Source organism: Mytilus edulis, chromosome 3 (assembly GCF_963676685.1).
Source record: "Mytilus edulis chromosome 3, xbMytEdul2.2, whole genome shotgun sequence".
NCBI lineage: Eukaryota > Metazoa > Mollusca > Bivalvia > Mytilida > Mytilidae > Mytilus > Mytilus edulis.
In genome coordinates, this window is record NC_092346.1 from 74,613,845 (window position 1) to 74,634,687 (window position 20,843).

At 31.3% G+C, this 20,843-nt stretch overlaps 1 protein-coding gene across 9 annotated transcripts in view; it reads left to right on the forward strand.

Annotated features, from left to right (window-relative positions):
- LOC139517433 (uncharacterized) overlaps positions 1-20,843 on the forward strand; it is a 52,680-nt gene that overhangs the window by 20,142 nt on the left and 11,695 nt on the right. The window contains exons 15-27 of one of the 9 annotated variants that reach the window (XM_071308447.1): positions 124-206; positions 1,858-1,896; positions 3,355-3,387; positions 4,969-5,029; positions 5,402-5,464; positions 6,461-6,600; positions 7,519-7,605; positions 9,543-9,626; positions 10,000-10,074; positions 10,625-11,355; positions 12,239-12,268; positions 13,752-13,795; positions 14,656-14,700. In XM_071308447.1, the coding sequence (XP_071164548.1) occupies positions 124-206; positions 1,858-1,896; positions 3,355-3,387; positions 4,969-5,029; positions 5,402-5,464; positions 6,461-6,600; positions 7,519-7,605; positions 9,543-9,626; positions 10,000-10,074; positions 10,625-11,355; positions 12,239-12,268; positions 13,752-13,795; positions 14,656-14,700 (1,515 nt within the window). The remainder of the gene's footprint in view (positions 1-123; positions 207-1,857; positions 1,897-3,354; positions 3,388-4,968; positions 5,030-5,401; positions 5,465-6,460; positions 6,601-7,518; positions 7,606-9,542; positions 9,627-9,999; positions 10,075-10,624; positions 11,356-12,238; positions 12,269-13,751; positions 13,796-14,655; positions 14,701-20,843) is intronic. The other 8 variants (XM_071308448.1, XM_071308449.1, XM_071308450.1 and 5 more) reach the window with 8 other exon arrangements.

The window sequence follows — 20,843 nt, forward strand, 5'->3', positions numbered from 1 at the left end:
TATAATTTAAACAAGAATTTAAGCCAAATAGTTTTAAAATATGGCAGTCATTTATTTATTCCTCCATATCAAAGTGTTGTACCTAGAAGATTTATATTCCTCATCTGTATAATTATTTTACAGAGAGATACAGGGTAGCAAGCCTGAGTGACAGTGGCAAAAGAGATTACTTGTATAATGAAGATCTTGTATCCCCTTCGTCTGCTGTGAGTAGAATGGAATATAAGCTAGATACTTTGTGAAATATTTAAGTGTTGCCTTTATAGTACTGGTAGTAAGCTTTGTATATTCCTAAATTAGCTTAACTTTCTATTTACAAACTGTTTAGTTTAATTTTAGGTTTCTGAACTCATAGAGTCACTTGCTATTGTGTTCAAAGTAAGCTTTCAAAAAATATTGATGGCTAACATTCTCATAAAATTTGTGGTTATACAACATTAAGCCATCATTATTCTATCAATTAATCAATCACAATCAATCAATCACAATCAATCAATCAATCAAAATTGAAGTCACACAGAATTGTTTCACAGATATATTACAGAAGCACAAACTGTATGGCTTTACTATTAAATGTTAAGGTACAGCTGAAAATTATACTGCTGTGTTTGCTATAATATAATTTATTCAAATGGAATTATTACCAAAAATTCATTTAAGGGACTTTAAAAACCAGATTAAAGTCTTTTTATTTATTTAAACAAAAATTGATAACTACCAGTATTGTCAAGTCAACACTAACATGGCTTTTCATTATCTTAAATATTAAGTTGACTTTTTTCTTTAAAGGAAATGTTGTTATTAAGATATTTTTACATTGTTCTCAAAGTACATTTGTATTTCAAATAGCATCCATAATATTAGACGTAATTTGTTGATTGCATCTTGTTTACGAAATTTAAAGCATATATAAAACCTGAAAGAAATTCACTTTGTCTAGGATTCTGTATTCTTTTTCTGTAGTTTCTGAATACTATTTTCACTGTTGATTTTGAACTTATACAGGAAGAATTTTAACTCAAAATGATGAAATTCATTTTAACCAAGAAACAGACATATTTTATAGCAATTAATGTTCAGTTAATGTAGTTAAGATAATCTGCTAAAAAAGCAGGTTATTTAACATACTGCTGATGTTTTTAAATAACGTTTTGAATTGTTTTGTTTTGTTCTAGCCTTGGAGGTTTTATACAACAAATCAGTAATCAATTGTTATTATCCTTTTCCAAAAATTAATTTCTTTTCTTAAAATATGAAACTGACTGTAAGATTATGATTTGATATAAAATAGCTACACCCTTTGGACTCTTTTTTGGATAGAAATATATAAAAAATTTAAGCATTAGTCTGCAAATATTTACAATTTATTATAAAAAAAAATAAGTATGCATTACGTACATCCAGCTTATACCTCTCCTTTTCCAATTTTAATTCCTAAGTACATGTCATGGAGAACTAGTCAAATGTTTATGTCAGTATGATACCTCCAGGTTCTAACTTTTGTTATACATAACTATTTGTTTGTGCGTTGGTTAGTTCTTAACTTATTGCATGGTTATTCCCCTTTAATGCACGATTCACTTACTAAATATCTCACACAAATAGTAAAAAGAAAACACAATTGAAAATTCTTTACTATTGTCTCTCATTTGATAGGTCTGCAGGTTTGTTGATAACAAAAAAATGAAAAGATAAAAACATTTTTTGTCTGCAGATCCCCTTGTCTTGTTACATAATGTGTATGTAATAAAAATATGATCACTAAAAGATCTTTAAAAAGGCATTTTATTTTTGCATGAATAACATTGATATTTTTTATTCTGATCATATATTTATACTGCTATATTAATTATTCAGCCTACAACATCAAGATCATCCTTTCATCGGAATGACCAGGTATACAGTATTCACAATATCAATGTTTTCCTACATACTCTTAAATTGAACTTGTAAATTTCAGCCGTCTTAAATTTAACTTGTTACATGCAGCCATCTCTTAAATCTTTTCTATACATTCTTGTTAAATGATATAAACTAAGAAGTTGTGTTATTGTCTCAAAGTCAAGGAATTTTTCATTATGCAAATAAATAAAATGGTAATTAAACAATTAAATTTTTCAAACAAAGAATAGAAGCCAGAATTGAAAACATTGGTATATATGGTACATATAAAAATGAATAAATTCCACTTAGTAGATTATAATAATGACAGTTAGGTACTTTTATATAACCTTAAAATAATTCCATATTTAAAAAATATTGCCTTGCATGTGTATTCAGAATAGCATGGTTTATGGTACATTAAATATATATATATTTTTGTATGGAGACTAAAAAAGTGACATTTACCTATGTACACCATTGCAATTATTTAGCTTATGATTTTGTTTATGCTGCTTTTTAGCTTACATATTATATCTAAATAAAATGTGCTTTCACTTGGTCCTTATTGTCCATAACAAGACATCTTTGTAAAAATAGAAATTATATGGCATAATTTATTACCTCAGCAACTGTCAAACGTTGTTTTCAAATCTAAAGTTAACCTTGAATTTTTTTCTGCCTGACTGAAAAATTGCTAAAATCAGTCAGTAGTGGTAAATTCCTTTTAGCGACTGTTTTGGAACCTCACTCGTGGTATGTGCTTTGAAACAATGAGTTCTGTGAGTCAATGTTACTTATGAAACAGATTCTTTTGAAAATTTAGTTACACCTTGTAGATAATTGCAGCCTTAGCCAAAAATGTACCAATAGTAATTTGTAACATGTTACACGGCTGCTTACTATAAACATGGTTAAATGTCACTGTTTTAAATTGGTATTATAAAAGCTTTGATCATGCATTAAAAACCTTCATTGCTTTGATATATCTTTTGATGCAAATTATATTTTTCCATAGAAGTACTTTAATCAGAGTTATTTCCCTTGACTGTCATCTTGCAAGGCAAACTGGTTCATTTTCTTTTTTTATTAACGAAATTTAAACATGTTGATTGTTTGATAACTATAACTAGATCACAATTACAAGTTTTACAAGATTAAAACAAATCAAATGTTTGTTTTAAAGTCTATCAGTCAGTTTAACAAAAAATTAATTTGGTTTCTTTGTCTGGGAATATGTGCTTATCTCCTGTCAACATGGTGATAAAGGGAAATAACTCAAATTAAGTCAATGAAAATCCATCTTTTATATTCAAGTTTGAGATAATAATGTAAAATTTATTTTTGATTTATTTACAAATTATTCATTTTAAATCTCCATTTTATCACTATCATCAGTTAATATTCACTGTTATACTCATATTTGTTTGTCATTCATATCATGTTATCATTATCACACTTTTCCCTTCTAAGGAGGAGATAACTCCCACAGAGGTTCACGAAGAGGTAGGATATTGCATGTGCTAAGTGTTTGTTTAGTGTATAACATTGTAGATACCAATGCAGTTAGAAGAATGAACTTGTTGGACTGTAAGAACATGATGTTCAATATAGGTTTGACATTAGGAAGGTTGTTGATATGTCATTGGTGTTTTGTATGAATGTTATGTCTGAATTTGTAACATACTGCTTTGCATGTTGGGTAAATTGTAGGCATTCATTAAAGAATCCAACAGAGCTATTGTAATACTATCTATAGTTCCTATGTTCCAATAGATACAATTGTTAAGGCTTTTTGAGGATTTCATAGTACTGGTAGAGTTGTAGTGTTTAAGTAAAAATGAATTTAATGTATTATTGAATTCATTTGTTAGGAAACTGCTAGTCATGCATCATTTAAAAAATATTGTTTCAAATCTAAAATAAAGATATTTCAGTTTTTTCTAAACTTTTTAAGATAAATGATTTTAAAAGTTTTTTTTAAACCCTTTATTCCAAAATCCTATGTGAATCAAGTATGCCAAATAAAACAATCTATTGGGGAAAGGGTAAAATAAAATGTGTATAAGCATTACATTGAACCTAGTAATCATATATGTAATGGAAAAAAGAGGATGTCCAAATGATTTCAAATCAAAGGTCCATTGAAACAAAATGCTTTATACTAAATTAGATTTGAATTGTGAATGGAGAGCTTTGGCATAAGTTCAGGTAGAGATCATTTAGAATTACTTCAAGCTCAGCACATAGCTATCTTCAAACAAATTTTTACAGAAGATAGTTGTGGACAAATGAGTTTAGAGGATTTCTCTTAAAAATCTGGATGCATTTTAAACAAATCTGGTGCTGATCACATATTGTGTTATTTTGTATAAGCTCTCTCATGATAATGCTATCCTCTAACATTCTAACTGTGATTTAAAATATCTAATAACATGTGAACTTATGTATGACACATGTATAACACCTGTACAATACCTGTACAACACCTGTACAACACCTGTACAATACCTGTATAACTTTGTCTTTTCTATAATTGAGAATGCCTAAATTCATGTATATGAACAGAAGGAGATGTGAGACAGCAATCAAATAACATGAAAACATCTTGTGAAATTAAATGGTTCTGGAATTTACCTTTAGAAATATGTCTTATAAATATGCAAACTAAACATGATGGCTACTTTGAACTGTTAATATATATCTATCTATAACTAAACAATGATAGTGATCAGTTTAAAAAAAAAACGTTTGGAAGAAATGAAAAAAAAATATGTTTTTTAGAATATTTATGCTTCTTTGAATTGTGTTTGAATACCAACATAGTGAACTATGATCCTTTCAAGAATATTAAAATTTGAAGTGTTTGTGTCAGATCAACAGTTTTATTGTGTTTGACTAAATGTTTTGCATGTACTGATGTTACTGTTGTTTTTGTTGCTGGTACCATTTTGCTGTTATGTTTTGCATGAAGTGAATTTAATGCTGTACTTTGTGTTGGTACCTTTTAATGTTTTACTGATATTACTGTTGTATGTTGTTGTTGGTACCAGATAACACCCTTATATTTCATAATATTTGTTTCAGGGAGGTGGACCAAATCATCAGACATCGAAGAAAGTTACACTTGCTGAATTATACCCAACAAGTTAGTAAATATTGATTGATTTTTTTCAATGTATAGTATTCACTGACAGCACAAATAGTGTTATTAAAATTCATATATCTCATTTCTTTTTCTATGAAATGGATGGCTAAAATGTTGCATTTAAATGACATTATTACTGAAAAGTAAGTTGGCAATTTGTACATTTGCCCTTGCAGGCTCCCTTGATATTCTTGCTGATAAAGTCAGTATAAAAATGCCATTATTATGTATACATATATATTGAATATGAAATCATTTTCATAAAGTTGAAACAAAGTACTTAAATTAGTTTAATTTTTTTATTTAACAGCTTTGGTATAGATTGACTCATGTGTGATTTGTATGTTTTAGTCTCTCTTCTTTTATTTTCAGCTAAAACTATGGTAGATTTAACAATTCTTCAAGGAAGAGATTTGATTGCAATGGACAGAAATGGTATTATTCCACTATTTATACATATTGATAGTTTATTCCATATTTGATTGGTTGAGACTATCCCAAGTGTCAATGAACAAATCTTCATATTCTCCTCTTAGTATCATATTCCCCTCTCAGCATCATATTCCCCTCTGAAATGTCGGGACTACATCGTGCGACACTACGTGCGGTTAATGTACATAACGTTTTGAACTTTATTTTTAAATAGTGATAGCAGAATCATTATCGTGTTCAAATATTTTTCAGACGTTAAAACAAAAAGCTTAATAATTAACTTTTGATCTGTACTGTTTATCAGTGCATTTGTCGTGTTTAGTAATAAAAACAAGCTGATAAGAAAAAAGTTTATGCAAACTAATACTTTATGTTCAAGTAAACAAAGCATTGGCACAAAGCATAGGCACAAAGCATAGGCAGTAGAATAAAACATTTATTTCCCTTGGCTTTGGGAGATATGAAGATTTGCTCACCCTTGAAAATCATATTTCCATCGTGAAATAGAATATTCTTGGGTGAACAAATCTTCATATCTTCCTCAGGCACAGGAAATAAATGTATAATGTTCTACTGAGATTTTGCAAAACAGTTATTATTTTATAATCATACTTCAATAATCAGTCATATACTGCAATGATTTTATATATTCTGTCTGTTTGTCAAACTCTCAATCTTTTTGTATGAAATGAAAATGTTCATTGCATATCAATAGACATCTGTATAATGGATTGATTATATAATTGGTCCTGAGCTTGAAAGTATTGCAATCCTTTTAAACATGATCTTTCTTGGTATTTGGTATATTATATACAGGTTTTTTTCCAAATAATCTTCATTAGGTTTGTTCAGACCAAAAGTTTGACAAGATAAATATGTGAAATGTTTAAAATCAACAACATATCTTGCACACCTACTTCTGTATTATTTTAAAACTGATGTAGAATTTCTGTGTTTTCATATGAAAAATCTTTGCTTAATGAATTATTGTTGATTTAGGGTTTAGTGATCCCTTCTGTATAGTAAAAATGGGAGAGAAGAGATTACTGAAGACCACAGTAAAGAAGAAAACTTTATTTCCTAAGTGGAATGAGAGTACAACATTTGAATTCAATGATGAAAGCCAAATGATTGAAATTGTAAGTTATTTTGATAGATTTATTTAAAGGATTGTATAGCTTGTTCCTCTAAACAGGCATAACATTATAATGTAAGGTATTGGCCTAAAATATTACTTGAAGTTTAAAAAAGAAATTTTTCAGAGAGAAAATTGAAAAAAAATATTAAAAGTAAGGGAAATAAATCTATATTTATGATCAATCTACTTAGGAGAAATAGCTGTCCATAAAATAGAAGTAAGTTTGTCCACTCAAAGTAAATTATAGTTTGATTTCACATAGGCTACTGTTTAAAGATGATTTGTTTTTGCCTCACCTCAACAATCAAATAACACACACAAAAAAATATTTAGAGATGAACAAATAAATGTAAATAGTATACAAATGCTCATACAATATGTCAAGCTTAACATCTGGTACAATTGTAAATAAAGACATGCTATACAGCAACAAACAACAACCTTTGAATTAGAGGCTACTGACATGAGATAGGCAGATATAGAATAGAAATAAGGAGATGTGGCATGAGTGCCAATGAGACAACTCTCCATCAAAGTCATGATGTGTAAAAAGTTAACAATTAGGTCAAAGTATGGCCTTCAACACGGAGCCTTGGCTCACACTGAACATCAAGCTATAAAAGGCACCAAAAAGTCTCCTGTAAAACAATTCATACAGGAAACCCAATGGTCTTATCCATAAAAAAAACAAGAAACGAATAATACTAATGAACCACAGGCTCTTTCCTGACTTAAACATTTATGCGGGCATTAAACTCTCCTCTAACCTGGAACAGTGGTGTAACAGTACAACATAAGAACAATTTTTTTAAAATCAGTTGAGAATGGCTAAATTAATCAGATCAATAACAAAACACAAAAACAAATAAAACTTTGTCATACATGTACATGATATTTGATAATTTAATGAAATTTTTAGCTGCTGTATGATAAAGATTTTATATCAGACGATTTTCTGGGAAAAGCTATGCTATCTCTTGATAAACTGAGAGAAATTTCTTACAAGGTAATTATGACATTTTGTTTTAACCTGATTTAAAGCAGAGGAGCTTGTTTACTCCTGTTCATCCTTCCATCTACAAATGTATCTATATATTTATTTTATCATATTTGTTTAAAACAGTGGCAGATCCTGTCATGCTTCAGTGATTCCCTATATACTCAATCAAATTTTTCCCACAAAAGGGTGGGGGGTGGGTCCTGGGCCCCCATGGTTCCCTTGATCTGCCTATGTAAAAGCTCATTAGAAATTCTGTTTATATATTTGATATCATGCTGAATTCAAATAAAGTTTCCAATTTCTGTCAATGAATAAGAATGACAAAGTTCATTTAGTTTCCATGTTTGAGGATGTAAGATGCTTCATCACCATACTGAGGTTAATATGTTGGTTGGCAATGTTTTCCAGGAGATTAAAGAATCTTATATAATTTGGACCAAGCTTGAAGAAGTCAAGTCATAGTATACCATGTAATTCACAGGTTGTCGTTTGTTTATGTGTTACATATTTCTTTTTCGTTCATTATTTGTACATAAATAAGGCCGTTAGTATTCTTGTTTGAATTGTTTTACATTATCATTTCGGGGCCTATTGCAGCTGACCATGCAGTATTGGCTTTCCTCATTGTTGAAGGCTGTATGTTGACCTATAGTTGTTGATATCTGTGTCATTTTGGTCTCTTGTGGAGAGTTGTCTCATTGGCAATTATACCACATCTTTTTTTGTATTTTTACATGTATTATCTTTATTATATATAATTATGATAACACAATTTAAAAAAAATGTATTATTTTATTTATTTTATCAAAGTTTCTGTAATATATGTAAACAAGTTTGTGGGAATACATTTTTTTCTTTTTTGTTTTTTAAACTCTTTGTGTTGCAAAATGTAAAGGATCATAATTGACTGATTATTAAGTACTTACTGGTTGCATAAAATTTATACAATATAAACTTATATTAAATTAAGCATAAAAGAAGCAACTTTCCTACTGACTCATGTTTTATTTTGGATTTTTTTTCTCTGTTAAAATCATATAAATTGTCACAAAATTGTCACTTTTATTAAAAATGATAATTAAAGAGAAAAAATGTTGTTAAAATTGCTATAAAAACACAGAGGTTTGATTTGTTTATTTAATATTTTTATCTAAATTCACTTAGTTTAATTCCCATCTGGCCTTAGTATATTTTTTACCTTTTTTACCTGGAATTCACAGCTAAGGCGAAATGAGAACACACCTTAAGAAGTCAACATATTAGCAACAAAAATAGACTAAATTTGTATTATATATAATGCTCTAAATTGTCAAATGTCTATCTTGCATTGTTCGTTTTAAGGATAGATTTCCTCACAACTGTGAATCTCATAGGTTTCAAATTTGATATTTAGCAGTATATTGGCAATTTGTAATGTGTTATGTACTTTCAAATTTCTAGTTTGAATGGTAATGTTTTTCCACGTCTATGTGACATGTTAAGCTCACCTAGTTCATGCGTTATAACAATCTGGAATTTGTCCTTTTGTATGATGTTTTGGGAAATTTCTCATTGACTGGACATCACAATGCAGCATGATATTGGTTAGTTGTTTGGTGAAATAGTTACAGTTGGCTCACCTGGTTTGCTTTATAACATTATTTACTCATCATGTTTCTACCAAATTTCTTTGATTATTTATATAGCAGATATCATAGCAAACAATTGTTGTGAGTTGTATTTCCCTAACTCGGTTTCTATATATTTTAAACATCTCTATATATGTGTTTACTTAATCTACAAGAGCATGCATGTATATGTTAACTCAGATGCAGTTTCTTGTTGAACTGGCTAGCACAGATTAAGGTAATAAGTTTCTTATAACATAGGTTTATGTCTAGCTGCTCTTTTTACATCCCACCTAAAATATACTGTGTTGTAAGTTGTCCCCCTTGATATTACAGGACTCATCAGAATGGATAAAGTTACAAAGAACCAAATCTGGTATGCTACAGATCAAGTGCACTGTTACAACTAATGGTGTTCCTGTAAGTTTGTCAATCAATCATTATGTTTCTATTTAATTATTAGTTTTAAAAATGTTTCCAGTCTTTCTTAGTATACCTCTATTAGAATGATTTTTTTTTAGTGTTTAACATACAACATTATCATGGTTTATAATTGATTTTCAATTGTCAGCTAATAAAGAATTACAAAAGGACATTTTGCTGTGATTAACTAAGTGAAGAATGCTTGGGACAAAAGTCTCTTAAATTTATGATAGTGGATAACAAATTAAAAGTAAAGCTCTGTTATGGCCAGATGGATAACTTTCAACGATTTACCCTGGTAGGTAAAAATATGAAGTTCAATTTGTTTGTTTCTATAATATATCACATTATTGTTTTGTCTTTTTTAAAGATGAAAAGAGATAATGATACCAATTCAAATCCAGAAAGTGAGGTCTTTAAATCTGAAACTACTCCAGTATTACAGGTATCTATTGACTTTTGTTAAGTTCAAATGTTTAGATATTGATATTTTGATTTCAAAATATGCATTATACTATCAAAATGACACAAAGGCAAGACACATCTCTGTGTCGACTGTTTATTTTGTTTAGATTAATAAAATTGAGAAAAGAAATGGGGAATGTGTCAAAGAAACAACAACCCAACCATAGAACAGACAACAGCATAAGGTCACCAACAGGTCTTCAATGTAGCGAGAAATTCACGCACCTGGAGGCGTCCTTCAGCTGGCCCCTAAACATATATATATACTTGTTCAGTGATAATGAACGCCATACTAAACTCCAAATTGTACACAAGAAACTAAAATTAAAAATGATGCATGACTAACAATGGCCAGAGGCTCCTGACTTGGGACAGGCGCAAAAATGTGGCAGGGTTAAACATGTTTATGAGATCTTAAGAATGTGTTTTGTACTGACATTCTTATTATTCCTTATCTAAAATTAGCATGTTAAAATTTATCATTAAAAATATTTAGTAGTTTGATTGTTGTCATTGTATTATTTTTGTAGGCTGTGCCTAATAGATCTACAGAGGAACAAAACCACAAAATGAATGGTCAAGTCAGGAAAGATATGAAACCAGACATCTTACCACATGTTGATGAACTTGATTCCAGACATCCTATCAAGGAGGAAATTGTTGTAGTGAAACATGATTCTAAATTGTCATCTCAACCACCTCAAAGTCAGGAATTGCAAGCTAATGGAGCATCACCAGAATCTAAAAAGATAGATACTTCACTACAAAATGGTGACCATGAAAATACTGAGAGCCCTCCTAAACTGAGAAAAAGTCAGACTTCCCCTCATCAGAAAAGAGTAGAGGGAGAGAAACAAAGGTCATCAAAACAGCTTGGAAGTCCTGTTCCATCTGAACAAAGTAAGTCACCCACAGAAAGTAGAGGTAGAGTACAGGGAAGAGGTAGAAACTCCTCCCAACATGTTGAATCTCAGGTAGATGGTAGTCCATATCAGCCAGGTCATCCTCATTACATTCGTCACAGTAGTCCATCACGACGTAGTCATAGGACATCAAGAGAAACATTGATTGATAATCCACCAACAGGTCCCTCCGTAGACTCATACAGATCATCTCCATCAGGGCAGAGAAGTCGTAGAGGGAGAGAGAATTCACAGAAATCACCATTGATGAGGTCCCAGTCAGACATGACAGTTAACAGTAGACCAGGGTACACATCATTGATGCTTCCTGATAGAGATGGAATGAAGCATGGGGACTCGTAAGTTTTTTACTACTAGGAAAATATAAGTAATACTGTAAAAAAAATTGTAGACAGAAAGTATTGATATTTTTTAACTCATTTCACTTCCTTGTATAAGTTTTTCAATATTCAAGAAATATTTTCCATCCCAATTTGTATCCGCTACTTCTTAACCAATTTACCGAATTTTGTGAAACTTTCACAGAATCTTGCTCACATGATATTATTTTTTGCACTACTTATTTAATTTCTTCATCTGATTGATCTTTCGGGTTTACTTTGGCATGACATGAACTTAGCCATATCTGCACACTACATTGCATATTTGTGTTCTGTAGTGGAAAAAGGGGTATTATTACATAACTCTAGCTATTTCTGGTTTATTCCCCTTTAATAAAGTAGCAAAGGAAGAAAGAATTACTCTTGTCCATCTGCTTAAGTTGTACATTTATGTCTCTTCCTTGTTTAACCTTCTTTTACAGATTTGTAAACTACATCTTTAAAATCGCTGACTTATTAATGCCCACCTGAGTGACTTCAGTTAACTTTGATGTAACTTTTGTTGTTTATTAGTGATATTTCACAACTACTAGAAAAGTAAACAGGAGCAATAATTCAATTATTTAAAAGCAGAGAGACAGATTTTTTGTTTATAATAAAAATCATTGTAAAAATATGTCAAATCATTTGGAAAAACTCCAGTTGTATTAAACCTTCAGATTAATTGCTTTTGAAGCATGATTGCATTTAAGTTTATTAAGCTAATATTTATCTGTTTTATTAACATACTAAACATACCCATGGTTTCAGATTTATTCCAGTAGTAATGCTGCAAATGTTGGATTGGTGTGATAAATGTAACAATGTGATTTATAAAAATGCTAACATGATTTAATTTCAGAGGGGGTAATAACTTCTTAATTAATAGATGGTAAGAAGATATGTATTGAAATCGTCACCTTTGCAGATCTGCGTCACTGCATTCCACAAATTGTCTTATTACTAATACCTACTTACATTATAAATACATATATACCATCCCATGCATGCATATTCAGAGAAAGTCTTATAAAAACATAAAATTACTTATTTTGAAATTCATGTTCTTCTTCTTGAAATTCTTTTAATATCATATAATATTTTGTTTTCTCTAACTTTTATTAAAACAACTGTGAAAGTATTCCATAACACTTTTATTGTTGCCAACGACACAAATAACATAAAGACATCTAGAGATCACTTACATTCTTCAACAATAGACAGATGTTAATACAAAATACATTTTATATGTTTGATGGTTGAACAGCTAGACAATTACATTTTCTTATTATCTATGGTTAAAAAAAAACATTAATCTGATCACAAACTTTAATGATGCAGGTAGAAACAGAGAGACAATTTTATTTTACAGTTTTTAATGTGATATAAAAACTGCTGTAGTATAGTATGGTGTAACTTTGAAATACATACTGGTAAAAAAACACTCAAAACTAACAATACTTGTATGAAAAAATAATAATTCTTGAAATTAAATAAGACTATTCTTTTAAAGGCCTCAGGTCAGTAAAACAACCTATACATGTGTTTAAATATGTTGCAATTGTTTTTAATTTTAGACCTAAAATTTCAATGCAAAAAATCTATTTTAAAAGCTAGAAGTACCAAATTATCTACCTTTTTAGATTAAAGATATATAAAAACCTTATATTTTTGGAATCAGTGTAAAGTTAGCTATCATTTAATTAAACTAGAAGATTATCTCCCATATTTCAAATAAATTCAATAACAAAAAATATATTTGTTTCATAAGCTTATCTTTCTTTTAATGACTAAAGTGAGTTTTCAACCTTTGTTAAGTTTTTTTTTTTTAAATTAAGTTTATTCACTTTATTTCACATTATATGATCAATAAGTGTGAGTTTGTCAGTGGAAAGACCTTCAATTGTTCTCTGAATGATTGTTTTTTAATTTTATGAATAATGCTTTAAAACCCAGTATGTTTGCTTTTATGGAAAACTGTATTGTAATACCTTGCTTTAATGCTTTATGTTCATGTATTAGGGAAGAATTAAATTTGTTCGTACTTTGATATTTTTTAATGGTGATCAAGTGAAAAACCTTGGCATATCTTGCAGTTTTGTGCAGAATTTTCCATTTTCCATGAAAAGAAAAAAGTGCTTTGCAAAAAACAAAACCCAACAGCAATGGCCTCTTAAACTTAAATACATGGTAGCAATCCAGTTTTTCTCATAATTAGTAAAAAAAATTGTGACTCTGTAAAGATTTGGGATTAACATTTTGACTTTTAATTGGATTAACCTTATTGCCCATTGTTGGTTTATATTGTAATGTTTAAAACTGTAGCACATTTATTGTCTCTTAAGTTTATATTGATACCTATTTTTATGTTTTAGGATGAATTCATTTACATATAGAGAAAAGGATGACTCGTCTGATGGTATGTTAAACATTGGATTTATTAGAAGTTGATTTTAGAATTAAAGTACAGTGGAGTCATTAATTTTCATAGGTACCAATATTTTAACGATCTAGAAAAATTGTATTTTCATGGGTACTTTTCAGTAATACTGCATAAAACCCTGCAGAAAATTTGTAAATTGTTGAACACTAAAATTGATGTAATCTTCATGGAAAGTAATGAAATGTTAATGCTTTATGAATAATAATTAATCCACAGTATTTTTATGATTTATATATTATATATAATTTTTCTTTGCAGTATTTGATATGCATGATTATATTAATCCTGCTTCTGTTGTGAGGGAAAAGTTTCAAATTGCTGTTTACCCCACACTTTAATTAAGGGACCTCTATAGGCCCTCTTTTAAGACATGTCAATTTCATTCAAAAACAATTTTTATGGTGGGAAGTAAAAAGATTATATGTTTGAATGTTGAGTTGAAGGATAAACACAATAAAGGTACACTATATGGTAATGTAAATTAGGATTGAAATCTCAAATCTCACTGATCCTCCCATTTTTTCTTGTTTCTAAAGTTTGCTCAAATAAATTTTATGTTTTCCTACAATGTGCAAATAGTGTATATGATTTAATACGTTAGTTTCTGTTGTCTGACTATAATTTGACCTTTCCGTGTATCATTTACCGATGATGCAGAAAGTCATGTGATCATTTTCACGATTTGTATTATTTTACCAAGAAACACACAGAAAGGTTTTTTTAGATGAACAATTGTTTGTTCATTGAATGCATGCATGTGTAAAGTCTGATCACCTTTTGATTGAAAGAGTTATTACAAGAAAGATTCAGAGTTTTTTTTATTTCTATGCTTATAGTGACCTCTAGTCGAGAGCCCTCTATTATAAGTACAGAAATATCAGGCAAGTACGCTTGGCTTGTGTATATGTAGTGCTTACCCAGATTTATAGATGTGATACAGTTTGTACTCCAGAAATTAACCAAAATCATTACTGATAGTTTTAGATATATTTAAATCATATATGATTATTTCAGTGTATTTAGAATAGAATTATTAACTTTTTATTGCTCTCAGTGACATAAAATATAGTATGTCACCATTGTATGAAGTACAACAATTAATAGTAGATAAATATTATTAGTTACACAGTGTGCAATTGTCCTAATACGAAAATTTATCGGGTCAATATAATTCATATCGGGTGAGGCGAAGCCAAACCCGATATGAATTTTATTGACCCGATAAATTCCATATTAGGACAATTGAACACTGTGTAATGAATTTATCCTGATTTTGTTATATAACATATTATTATATTCAAATTCAATGTTAGGACAATATCAATAAATATATTTTAGATATTAAATAAAAAAATGTGAAAAATAAAAAATATTATGACTACAAAGCAACTCAATTGTTTTCTGTTTTTTTTATTAGGTCAATGGTATAAGGGAGATAATTCCAATTGACGTAATAAATAAGGGAGATAATTCCAAGTGATAAAAAATTGTACTGAAATTTATTAGAACAATATCAGCCAATCAAATTGCAAGAAATTACTCTAAATCAGGATAAATATCCATACTCAGTGTCTGTAGGCTAATTGTACAGTCACTTTATATTAACTTTAATATGCAGACACTTTTTGTACCAGAGATTAATTATAGATTTCTGTAAAAACTTATCTATGTATGTAAAGAGACTGTTTCTTGGAATTCTTATAATGTCCACTCTATGTACAACATATGAAATATCAGCCAAAATATATTGTTCTAAATATTGGTAAGTATTACAGTTTATAAAAAAGATGGAGATTTCAAAGTGATATTCACACTCGTAAGTAAATAACAAATTGACAATACCATGTCAAAAACATAAAGTGACAATAGGACCAACAACAGTATGCAAAACACAGTATACTCAACAAACATAAAGTGACAATAGGACCAACAACAGTATGCAAAACACAGTATACTCAACAAACATAAAGTGACAATAGGACCAACAACAGTATGCAAAACACAGTATACTCAACAAACATAAAGTAACAATAGGACCAACAACAGTATGCAAAACACAGTATACTCAACAAACATAAAGTGACAATAGGACCAACAACAGTATGCAAAACACAGTATACTCAACAAACATAAAGTAACAATAGGACCAACAACAGTATGCAAAACACAGTATACTCAACAAACATAAAGTGACAATAGGACCAACAACAGTGTGCAAAACACAGTATACTCAACAAACATAAAGTGACAATAGGACTATCGTAAAGTGGTTTTACTAAAAACTGCATGTAATAACAAAGACGTCTAAACTGTATGAATTTGTATTGAAGACTAAAGATACAATATTAACGTCATAAGAACACGACGTCCGATCTACAATGATGGCGCGTTACGTTAACGTTCTTCTGTGCGTAATTTCTAACATTCTCCGGCCCACGAAAAGTAAAAATTTTAAAAAACTTGTAAAATAATTAAAGTCTCTCGGTTAAAATAATAAAATGAAATTAACTTTAAAGTCCATCATTAAAATTAAAAACTTTTACCACAGTTCATAATATAATGTCACTTGGAATTTAACGTTCGATTATCTGTTCATGTTCTCCCTGTAGTCCAAGTCCTGATTCGTTCTACTGCTACACGTTTTGCCTTGCGATCTTTCGGTGTGTTTGAATCATGATCCTGTTCCTTTGTGTCGCATGTGTTGACTTCATTCGTACTTATTTCCAAAGGGTAAAGTTTCTTTATTGGCCTTGATGTTATTCCGTTTTTCGTTCTTAACATAACTGACCTTATGAGTCCATCTTGTCCAAAAACAAGTTCTTTTATAATAGCTAGTTGCCAATTAATCCTGGGAGTTTCGTCGTATATTTGAACGATGTCACCAACTTTGATATCCTGTTCATTATTACCGTTGATGCGATGAAATTCGCGTAAAGCGGTTAAATATTCCTTCTTCCATCTACACCAAAAATGCTTAATTATCTGGCATTGTACTGTATAAAGTTTGTTTGAGGAAGAATGCGTAAAGTCTTGTACAAGGTTGTCGTCGACGTGTTGGTTGCTAGGATACGGTAATGATACGATTTTCCTTCCATATAATAAATGAGATGGAGTCAGTGGGTCCTCGTCTATCGGATCTGTAGATATGTATGTCAACGGACGGTCATTTAGAATCGCCTCTACTTCTATTACTGTAGTATTAAGTACATCTAAACTCACAAAAGATCGTCCTAAAACTTTCTTGATACAATTTTTTGTTAATCCAATGAGTCTTTCCCAAAAACCGCCATACCAAGGCGCTCGCTTCGGTATGAACTTCCACTCTGTCCCTTGACTATTCAATGTTGCTTGAAGTGTTGGTGATGAAGTTAGCCTTTCAATTTCTTTCGCTGATGCTACGTATGTTGTCGCATTGTCAGATAACATGATTTTTGGGAGTGATTTCCTACTTGAGAATCTACGGAAAGCTAAAATAAACTGTTCTTCTGTTAAATCTGTAACTATTTCTAAGTGTACAGCTCTGGTGCTAGCGCACGTAAAAAGACATATGTATGCCTTACTGTCTTTTCCATTCTTATTCCTTACTTTTAACGCTCCAGTAAAATCTACACCAGTAACAGTAAAAGGAGGCGCTTCGCGCAGTCTGTCTTTTGGTAAAGGTGGTGCTTCTGGGGTACGGTAATGTTGTCCTGTAACTTTTTTACATGTGACGCATTTACGCAAAATAGTTTTCACGTTTTGACGGATTTGCGGTATCCAGTAAGATTGTCTCAATAATGTAACTGTGCCGTTAACTCCTGAATGTAAGCTTCGCTTATGTGCATCTTGTATTATCAAATTTGTGAGTTTGTCATGTGCTGGTAAAAGTATCGGATATTTCGCCATATCGCTAATCGGTGCATTGTGTATTCTTCCCGCACAACGAACTAATTTGTCCTCGTCCAAATATAATTTAAGTTGTTTGAACAGAGAATGTTTTGACTTTCCAGTTCTTTCTAAATCGACGTAAATATCCAAGTATCTGTTTTGTTGAATATCTTTTATCCACATTAATGCTGATCTGTCTATTTCATTCACGGTCAATTGACTAGTGGTCCTTTGTCTTGTCCTACAATTTTCAATAAATCTGATGATGTAGGCAGTAACATGTAGCAACTTATTGTAAGTGTCAATCCTTGAAATGTCTACTATTCCAGAAATATGGGCAATGTTAATAGAATTCCTGTCTGTGTTATCCTCGGTAGTTTGTGTATTTTCTGTGTCTTCTAAATTTATAAGAATTATTGTTTCATTGCCATTCCACTTAGGCCACAAGTTTTCTTCGTTAATCCATGTTGGTCCTTTAAACCAGAGGTCGCTGTCGGCAAATTTATCAAAGTCTACTCCACGCGATAAAAGGTCAGCTGGATTTGAGTTCGTTGGGCAATATTTCCATTGGTATTTCTCTGTAAGTTTCTTGATCTCTTGTACTCTGTTTCTTGTGAAGACGTTAAGCGGTTTTGTTGTGTTCATCCACTGCAAGACAATTTGACTGTCAGTCCATAAAAATGCGGTAGAAAAATGTATATTTTTTCCTATATAATCCAATAACCTTGCGCCAATTACTGCTCCCATTAACTCTAGCTTTGGTATTGTTATCTGTTTTAACGGAGCAACTCTGCTTTTTGCCATAACAAGCGAACTTTGTTTTTCTGTCACAATATATGCGCATGCTCCGTAAGCTTTAGCACTTGCATCAGTAAATATATGTAGAGTTGAGTTCGAAATATCTTCCTCTCCTTGAAGGTACATGCGGGGTATTTCCGTTTCTAGCGCCTTTTCTGTATTTTGAGCGATTTCTGTCCATTGTTTTGTAAATTCTGACGATAACGACTGGTCCCAATCTAGTCCATTCTTCCATAACTCCTGTAAAAACATTTTATTTCTCACTGTGATTGGGCTTAAAATTCCCAACGGGTCGTATATTCTAGATGTCTGTTTTAGTACATCTCGTTTTGTAACAGCTTTGTTTTTATTACCAAGTGCATCCTTTTTAGCAAATGTAATTGTGTCTTTCTCAGCATTCCATTTTAAACCAAGTACCTTGATAATTTTGTCATTGTCCACAACACTGTCTTTTCTTGCAAATTCCTGCAATATCTCACTATTTGAAGCCCATGATCTAAGATTAAATCCTGCGTTGGCAAATAATGGTCGAGTCTGGTTGTAGTAATTTATTAAATCGTTTTCTTCTGAAAAACTTGAAATAATGTTGTCGACGTACAGGTCATTTGTTAACCTCTCTGTCCAGGTGCACACGTTGTCTTTCAAATGTTTCAGCAAAACAGCATTCAAAATAAAAGGAGAGCATGTTGCACCGAAAAGAACGGATTTAAAACGGTAAGTTACTAACTGTCCTGTTGGGTCTGTTGGGTTGCTGTACCAATAAAATCTTGTAACGTCTCTGTCCTTTTCTTCTAGTCCCACATTAAGAAACGCTTTCTCAATGTCTGTTGTTACTGCATATTTATGTAGACGAAACCTGAGAAGTATTGCAGCTATGTCGTTCAGATTTGGTGGAATGTTTAGTAAACAATCATTCAGTGAAGGAATATCAGGTGTTTCACGGCAACTGCAGTCGTACACTATTCTTATTGGGGTAGTTGCAGAATCCTTTTTCACCGGGTGGTGTGGAATATAATGTACTTTTCTGTCTTGTGGAATTTTGTCGTCAACTTTTTCTATAAAGCCTCTTCTCTGCTGTTCTGCGATGATTTCTCCATATTTTGTTAACATGTTTGGATCTTTTCTTAATCTATTAACAACGTTTACTGTCCGTCGATATGCAATATGTCTATTCAAAGGTAGTGTTGGGTGGTCCTCTTTCCATGGAAGTTTTGCAAAATAGCGGTTGTCATAGTAACGGATCAAAGTTTTTTCATACACGTCCTGAAATTCCTGATTAAACTTAAAATAGGCGTCCATATTCTCGGTCCCAGTTGTTTCTATCTTCCAGAACTTTTCTAGATCAAACTCTTCTCGTTTGGTTGAAACAATTACATTCATCATTGATGCGTTTGTGTTCACTGAGTGGGTTCCTTTCAGAGGTCCTGAGAGTAGATATCCTAGTTTGGACCTTACTGCTGTAGGTCCCTCGCCTCTGATGTTCTCATCCTCAACTATGTTCCAATATTGGTCAGCTCCAATAAGTAATCCTATTTCAAATGATGCATCTTTATTTACGGCGTGAGCTAATCTTAAATGTTGTAAATACGGCATAGTTTTGGCAGTATGAATGTAAGTCGTCAATGGTGCGGCTATTTTTGGTACAATTAAAACATCTACTGAAATATGGTCGCCATAAATAGTCTGTAACTTAACTGTTGCAGTATCTAGTTGTTGAACTCTGCTGTTCTTGTCAGTGTCTCCAAATCCCGATAATGCTATTGCCTCTCTTCCTGTTGGTCTTATATCTAATGTATCTGCTACTTGCCTAGTTATAAACGACCTTTGGGCGCCTTCGTCGAAAAGTATATTGGTGTCAATTGTTTGTCCTCTGTAGTTTAGTGGTGCAATTGCGGTCTTCAACAAAACATTTGGGCGATCACGGCCTAGAGATGAATATAAAACTGTTGTCTCAGATTCCTCCGCGTTGTGTGTTTGTACTGTACATGTACTACTTGTACTTGCAGTTTCTTTGTCGTGGTCTTTGTTGCATAGGCTTGTGTGGTGACGTCTTTTACATTTTTTGCAGTTTGATTTTGATTTACAATCTGCTACACTGTGTCGCCCTAAACAATTAAAACACAGTCTTTCCTTTTTTACAATTGTCATGCGGTCGTTTGGATCAGTATATTTAGTACATTCTGATGAATAGTGGGGCACCTTGCAGTATGCACAGTTTATGGTATGAGATTTCTGTGTTGAATTGGTTGAATTATTTTTTGGCCAGATTTTACGTGATTTTGTATTTGTGTAGAACGTAGCTGTAGCGCTCGGACTCTCACCTGTTTCTGTACTGTTACCAGACTCTAAAATGGCCAGC